The 7,446-nt window shown below is 40.0% G+C and overlaps 1 protein-coding gene and 1 long non-coding RNA gene across 2 annotated transcripts; both read left to right on the top strand.

Moving 5' to 3' along the window:
* The first annotated feature begins 418 nt into the window (after positions 1–418).
* On the top strand, positions 419–5,164 carry LOC149150390 (TMV resistance protein N-like). The gene is made up of 4 exons (XM_089439842.1): positions 419–1,171; positions 1,889–3,092; positions 3,232–3,525; positions 3,736–5,164. The coding sequence occupies exons 1-4, from the start codon at positions 633–635 to the stop codon at positions 4,852–4,854; spliced, it is 3,156 nt and encodes a 1,051-aa protein (XP_089295968.1). The 5' UTR covers positions 419–632; the 3' UTR covers positions 4,855–5,164.
* An 888-nt stretch (positions 5,165–6,052) lies between these two features.
* On the top strand, positions 6,053–6,771 carry LOC149150389 (uncharacterized). Its single transcript, XR_016262441.1, has 3 exons — positions 6,053–6,271; positions 6,364–6,411; positions 6,512–6,771. It is a non-coding gene; the product is annotated as an uncharacterized LOC149150389 (long non-coding RNA).
* Positions 6,772–7,446: the final 675 nt, after the last annotated feature.

Below are 7,446 nucleotides of genomic sequence, written 5' to 3'. Positions count from 1 at the left end.
AAAACGAAAACTATTTTATTTATAAAAATTAATTGAAAATCAAAATAGTTTAACTCCAATATCACAGATCGATAGTGAATGACTCCACTGTTTACCATAATTAATTCAAATCTCTAGGAATGGCACATAGAAAAACACCTCATAATTCCAAATATTCAAAACAATTTAAGTCCAACTTAAATTTTTCGTTGGTGGGTGACTGCCCTCCGTTTTGAGTGTGATTTGTTCCACCTAACCAAACGAATAATTTATTGGGGTCGCTATAAAGAATTTTGCTTCCACCGTTCAAATTACGGCATTAGTTCCCGAGTTGTCTTTAGTGCGACTTTGGAAAACACAAAAAGTCGCACTAAATACAAATCCTTTACTTTCATCCATCCACCCGTTAAAAACAATTTAATAATAAGAGATAATGAGAATTCAGAAATCAACGAGATCTCAGTATTGATTGGTTCTAAATCGATTGGGGAAGTATCCAGCATCAAGGGAGTAACAAAGTTGCAGCTGATAGGTCCTTTGAAATTGTGAGATGATCCAGGCCAGGACGACCAAAATATTGAGGTTAAGCGCGCAATCCTAGTCTCTGCAATACATCTTCAATCCCTGCAACTGCCTTTGTAATTGTGTATCCAATGGCAAGCCCCTCCACATCAACCTCAACCTCACATAGCACCAATGAGGACGACCAATATGTGTTTGATGTGTTTATCAATCACCGAGGCCCCGATGTTAAGAGAACCTTGGCCACTGCTCTGTACCATCGCCTCACAAAGCATGACTTGCGAGTATTTCTTGACGAGCAGGAATTGCAAGAGGGAGAGAACATAACTCCACAAATTGAAAGCGCCATTCGAACAGCCTCTGTTCATGTAGCAATTTTCTCTGCTGGCTATGCGGATTCGCGATGGTGTCTCCATGAACTCGTACTCATGCGGGAGTGTATGTCCAACTCCAGGTCCACCATTATCCCCGTCTTCTACGGAGTACAGCCTTCAGAGCTTCGCTGTACGCAGAACAAAAATGGAGTCTACGCTCGATCTCTCCGCGTGCTCGAGGAGAAGAAAACATCTGATGGTCGAACCCGATACGACTCCAGCACCATTGAAAAATGGAGGAATGCTCTCTCTGAAGCTGCAGAAATTAAAGGTTTTGACAGAGAGACGTATAACGGGTGAGAAACCTACCCTTGAAAATTTGTTGGATCGATAGATATACTGCATTTATGTAGCGATTTCTGCTTCGTGAAAGAGGCTACCTTATAGCCATTTATGATTGGGTTCTTTTTCATTTTAAAAGGGAATGAAAGTGGTGAAGCTGAACTCTGTATGTGTCGTAGCGATAAGCATTCTTGGAATAAGATCAATAAAATCTATTTTCTGTTGGGAAATAATTGACAACAAACAAATATTCTAGAGCAGTAGAAGTAAGCACAGAGCAAACGCAAGTGAAATTCATAGATTTGTCACAGTTAAAACAACCACTGATAGACCAATGAAAGTAAAGTTAGATACTGACAACTTGAAAAGCCAAAAATGCATAGTTTCTGACTTCAATTAGTTCACAGTCCTCTATTCCCCGCTGTGGAACAAAATTTCTCTAAGGGTGGAACAGCCCCAGGAGTTAAATGTAATTAAAACTTCTAACGGATGCAGATCGATCATGGATATACGCACTTTATTTGTTTCTAGTTAGGGTTAATGATAAAGATTAAAGAAAACCTAGATTACATAGCACTATTCTGTTCAGAAATTCTTCTTCCCGTTCAGAAACTATTTGTTTACTAAGTGTTTGTACTATTCTTTTGAGACCTTTAGTTCTGCCTTTGTAGATGAAAGTTACTCTGCGTTAGTCAACGGCCGTTAATGTTTGGTTTCTTTCACTGTTTTAGTGTGAACACAGGTGTCTTGCAGTGCCTTGAGGCGGTCTTCAAACTCTGCAACCTTCCCCTGATATTCAGAGTAGAGCAGCTTCTCGAAGACGTAGTGGAAGGAGTGTTGAAAAATGTCAAAAGAATGCTGCCTGTGTCCGAATATCCAAAAGGCTTGGAAGAAAAACTGAAAGATTTTGAAACCACAGTGTCATTGGAGCATGAAAGCGGGAAGGCTAGAGTTTTAGGAATTGTGGGTCTTGGTGGGGTTGGCAAAACTACCCTAGCAAAAGAATTCTTTAACCGTCAGAGGTCAAATTACAAGCGATCTTGCTTTTTATTTGATGTAAGACAAAATTCTTTAACTACCTTGCAGAGCAACCTACTGCAGGACTTAATTCAATCAAATGAACAAGTAAGCAGCACTGATGAAGGTAAAAGAAAGCTCAGACGGTATCTTTCCTCTTCTCATGCTCTCATTATTTTAGATGATGTGGACCAATTTGAGCAGTTAGATGCATTACTTTTACCAGTAAAGGATGTCCTCAATAACGGTAGCTTAATTTTAGTGACATCTCGCAATAAGGATATTCTCACAAGTTCAGACATCCCAGAGACATCTATTTACAGGCTAACAGGCCTCAGTCCACAGCACTCCCGAGAGCTCTTTTGCTCGCATGCATTTGGCCAGTCTGCTCCCGCTGTAGGATTTGACGAACTGGTTCAAAACTTTTTGAATGCCTGCCAAGGATTGCCTTTATATCTTAAAGTGTTTGGGGCACTACTTCGTGGGAAAAATGATTCAACGTACTGGGAAGCGCAATTTCGCAAAATCTCTAACATACTTCCCGACGATATACAAAGCAGGCTCAAAATAAGCTACGACAGTCTGGATGAAGAGGAAAAGCAGATATTCATAGACATTGCCTGTTTATTTACGCCAGAAGACAGGGATACCTACATAAGCATATGGGATGGATCCCATTGGCAAGGAGACAGGGATACTGTCATAAGAATATGTGATGGATCCCATTGGCAAGGATGGCTGGGCCTTAGGAACTTGGAAAACAGATGCCTAGTGGAAGTCGACGATCAAAACCGAATAAGAATGCACGACCACCTTAGAGACCTGGGCAGAAGTCTGGCGGAGAAGAAACTTCCTGGATGTAAGCTTCGGCTTTGGCGCCCGACTGACAACCTTGATGATCTTTCTGGTCAATCAACTGTAAGTATTTGAAAGTTTGTGGTTTCCAAGGACTTTCAAAATTCGGCTGGGTTATCAAAAGTGTGTATGTCAAGTTTTCAATTCTTAAAGCTTTGCCAGAATGAATATTGTTTCTAACAGTTACTAGTGAACAATACAGGTACGTGGAATTAGCATGGTTTACGGAAATGACCCTGAACGATCTTTCGAAAACCTTGGGGAGCTTGCTGGCGGTGGTCTATTAGGTAATATGAGAAGGTTGCAGCTGCTTAAGGCTGAAGGTTGTTTTGTTGAACGCCTATTTAGCACCTTAGGGTGGTTCCCACAACTAACATTTCTCCGCTGGGAGAAATGTCCGAATTCCTCATTACCTTCATGGATTCCAATAAAGAATCTAAGAGTATTATACATACAGGGGGGCAATTTTAATAAACTCTGGCACCATGAATCGCAGGTAATCAATCTTATTTTCTTATAGATATGTTGTTTTATTTTTTTCTCAAAATTCTCAAAGTCTCTTGCAATGAAAGGTTTTTCTTCGCTACCACAATACCAAAAAATTGCCATTTACTGCTTCGGGCTTCTTTAAAACGTAGTAAACATTATACCAAAAAGTTGACATTTACTGTTTCGGGCATCTTTAATAATGTAGTGAACATTGCAGGCACCTCTACAGTTGAGGGAACTGTGTGTTGTTTCTCCCCTTTCAGATGTTCCAAACTCCATTGGGAAGCTGAAGCATCTAGAAAAATGTGTACTGCTCTTTTGTGAGCTCGAAGCTTTGCCAAATGAATTCTGTGATATGCACTCTTTAAAACACTTGAAGTTAGAGTTTTGTATAAGAATAACGATGCTGCCGGACTCCCTTGGCAACTTAACGAGTCTCCAAAATCTTGCATTGCGCAAGTGCTTTAACCTACAGAAGCTGCCAGACTCGGTTGGGAACCTGAAGGGCCTCCAAACTCTTGACTTGACCTCGTGTAACAGGCTGCAGACGCTCCCAGAATCGGTCGGCAACTTGACTGGCCTCGGAAGTCTTCGCTTGGACGGGTGCTCCAATCTGCAGACGCTCCCAGACTCGGTCGGGAACCTCACGGGCATCCGAACTCTTGACTTGTCCGGGTGCTACGCTTTGCAGAGGCTCCCAGACTCCGTCGGGAATTTGACGGGTCTCCGAACTCTCGATTTGTCTGAGTGCTCCACTCTGCAGATGCTCCCAGACTCGGTAGGGAATCTGACGGGCCTCCAAACTCTTGGTTTGTCCGGGTGCTCGACTCTGCAGACGCTCCCAAACTGGATCGGGAACCTGATGGGCCTCCCAAGTCTTGACTTGTCCGGGTGCTCGACGCTGCAAACGCTCCCAGACTCGATCAAGAACCTAAGGGACCTCCGACGTCTTGACTTGAACTGGTGCTCCACTCTGCAGACGCTCCCGGACTCGGTCGGGAACCTGACGGGCCTCAAACAACTTCACTTGAACTGGTGCTCCACTCTGCAGACGCTCTCAGACTCCCTCGGGAACCTGAGGGGCCTCCAAAGTCTTGAATTGTCCGGTTGCTCAACTCTGCAGACGCTCCCAGATTCGGTTGACAACTTAACCAGCCTCAAATGTCTTCACTTGTACCATTGTTCCAATTTACAGATGTTGCCCAATGTTGAACGTTTGAGTTCGCTGAGGTTACTTAGCGTGGGTGACTGTGACAAACTAAAAGTGGGTACAGGAGTAGTCGAGCAGCTGCGCCTACGGCTGGAACACTTCGCTTTAGAACCAGAGTATATATAATCGCAAGCATAATGAATTATACTGTATAAAATACTCCAAATTTTAGAAAATTTGTTGAAAACGGTCCTCAAGTCATCGCGCCACTAGGATCTATATAGTTATTGCATTTTTTCTTTCAATATTTGATTTTATGGTATGTATATTCATCATTAAAATCGGATGTGTACTTTGACATCTACAGCTATAGCGTGAGAGCTTCAATTTACACGTTACGCAGATGATAGCTCCCATAAAACTTGCAAATATGATTTGATTTTACATACAAAGATTTTCAGCAAATATTCAAAACCCCACAACAATAGGGTTTTTTATGCAGCGTACGGTTACGAACACATGAGACAGTTCTGGGTTTTCTCAGGATGCCACAATATTTGGGTGTACGTATGATTTTATTTTTTATACAAAAAATTTCAACAAATTTTTAAAACCCCGCAACAATAGGGTTTTTATGCAGTGTACGGTTACAAACACATGAGACTAGATCTGGGTTTTCTGATACCACAATATTTGGGGTGTACGTATTTACAATTCATCTAATTTTATTTATAATTATAATTTTTTAAAATTATTTTATTTATAAAATATATAAATTTCAACTTGAAATCTTCGATGTATTTTTGTTTTAAAAAAAATCATACTTAAAAATAACTTATTTTTAAAAATATAAAAATGAAAAACACTTAAAAACAACTCATTTTAAAGATATAAAAATAAAAGTATAGGTTTATAACAAACCCATACTTGTCATCAAATGAGGTGCGAATTCATGCATACACCATATGTGATTCATATAGTCATTGATTACTGTATCGTGATCGTATCTATACCCTCATATTTTACCTCACTATTGTGTATATTGTTGGTCGGGCAATAGTATAATTTATACATATACATATCTTGGAACCCTCGCTCGGTGTTAAAGTTGCAGACTCTATCTCTGAACCCTCGCTCGGTGTTAAAGTTGCAGACTCTATCTCTAATCTTCATTAATGACCTATTCACACCATGCACTAATACATTTATAAGGTGAATACGACTTCATTAATGTTTCCATTTAACTCAACCGCGAATTCTCTAGACTTCGGTAATATGAGTTGTCTCCCTCTGGCCCTACTTCCAAAGCACATGATATATGGGCACATCCTCATCGTAAACATACGCTACTTGCTACTTCTCATCGGACGGAGATGGCAAAGGGTGGTTTGAAGTAACTATTTTTTCCCTTCTCCGTCGTCGATACTGCCATTCTAACTATGGCACTGCACTCTGTTCCCGGTTTTGGCCCCAAACCGTATTTCAAGTTTCTTCCAGTTGTTCTTGCAAAACTGTGCTCTTCATTAATTTTCCCTTCAGGGTTCAAGCGGGTTTACCGTACCAACAAGTGTGTTATAAGCACAAATTTTCCACATGGTTCTAGGTATGACATGATTCTTGCGATTCCTATTACATTAAGGTATTTTAATTCCAAACGTTGTGACGCGAGATTAAATTGTCCTTCTTTCTGACCAGAGTTTGGCTCTCACATGTTCTTCTACATTTTTCGAGTGAGTTTGAAAGGTGAGTGATTTAATTAATTTCTTTTCTTAGGGTTCTTAGTGATCATCTGAATTATCACTCTTGTTATTCAAACACGACTCATTTGACCCTTTTATAGCAGGTAAATTTTACTCCCGCACTCTTATGGGTTCCACAGGCATGTCATTCTCGAGGGTTGGACAACCACTGACATTTTCCTTGTATACACGAAGTTTTAATCGTTTACCTCCTCCGGTATGATAACATTGAGTTCTAGCTAGGGTTATTTTGGCTCAACCCATATATGTTCTGTGCCATTTTATTTGTCGATTTGCTTATAGAGGGTTTCATTCCTCTCATGCCTGGACAATTTAATATGTATGTCGATTAATTAGTTCTATGTATAGTGATACGAGAGGGTTTCATATCTGCTCAAGATTAGTATAATTCTTATCTGGTTTTTATTTAATACAGGCAAATGTTTCTCGGTACATAGCTTTTACATAGCTCTTTTCCTGTTAACGGTGTTGAAGCATTTTAACTGTAAAGGGTTTATTACAAAGCACTCCAATTAATATATTTGTAGTTATAATTTTCTGGAAAGTAGCGGTGTTTTCTATATGCTCATGCAATGCCCAAATCGATGGGTTTTATGGATAAACTATGTTATGGGTTTGATTGCTCCAAGTCGACTTTGTATATTACTTGTCATTGCAAATGTGGTATTCAAGATAACATTCGTTGAATGTAGACATGTTTTTCTTTCATGATTGTTAATTCTTTTCTGCAAGTCTTTAATATTTACAGTACATTATTTACTGTAAATCTTTAATCTTTTAAGAATTATGGAAGGGTACCAAAAAGAAAAGTGTCCACATTCCTGGATTCTATATGGATGGTCCAGGTACAATATCCTTCCAAAAGTGCTTCCTTCCATGGTTTCGGCCTGGGGTAATCAACCGACTTCCAAGATTTTTTTTCCACTGAGAAAGTATCTTGTTGGACCCTGTCAGTTACCAAAGTCATCATTTACAATAGTCTTAGGCTCGTCTACATGAATTTGTTTCCCTCAAAGTT

This window comes from Pinus tabuliformis, chromosome 9 (genome assembly GCF_031772625.1).
Source record: "Pinus tabuliformis cultivar Carrire ecotype Pingquan chromosome 9, CPIR1, whole genome shotgun sequence".
NCBI classification, from domain to species: Eukaryota; Viridiplantae; Streptophyta; class Pinopsida; order Pinales; family Pinaceae; genus Pinus; species Pinus tabuliformis.
This window is presented reverse-complemented; position numbering and strand designations above follow the sequence as displayed.

Coding starts and splice junctions, on each gene's coding strand:
- LOC149150390 (XM_089439842.1), top strand. CDS start 633: ATGGCAAGCCCCTCCACATCAACCTCAACCTCACATAGCACCAATGAG. Junction 1,172..1,888: donor GACAGAGAGACGTATAACGG/GTGAGAAACCTA, acceptor TCACTGTTTTAG/TGTGAACACAGGTGTCTTGC. Junction 3,093..3,231: donor ATCTTTCTGGTCAATCAACT/GTAAGTATTTGA, acceptor TGAACAATACAG/GTACGTGGAATTAGCATGGT.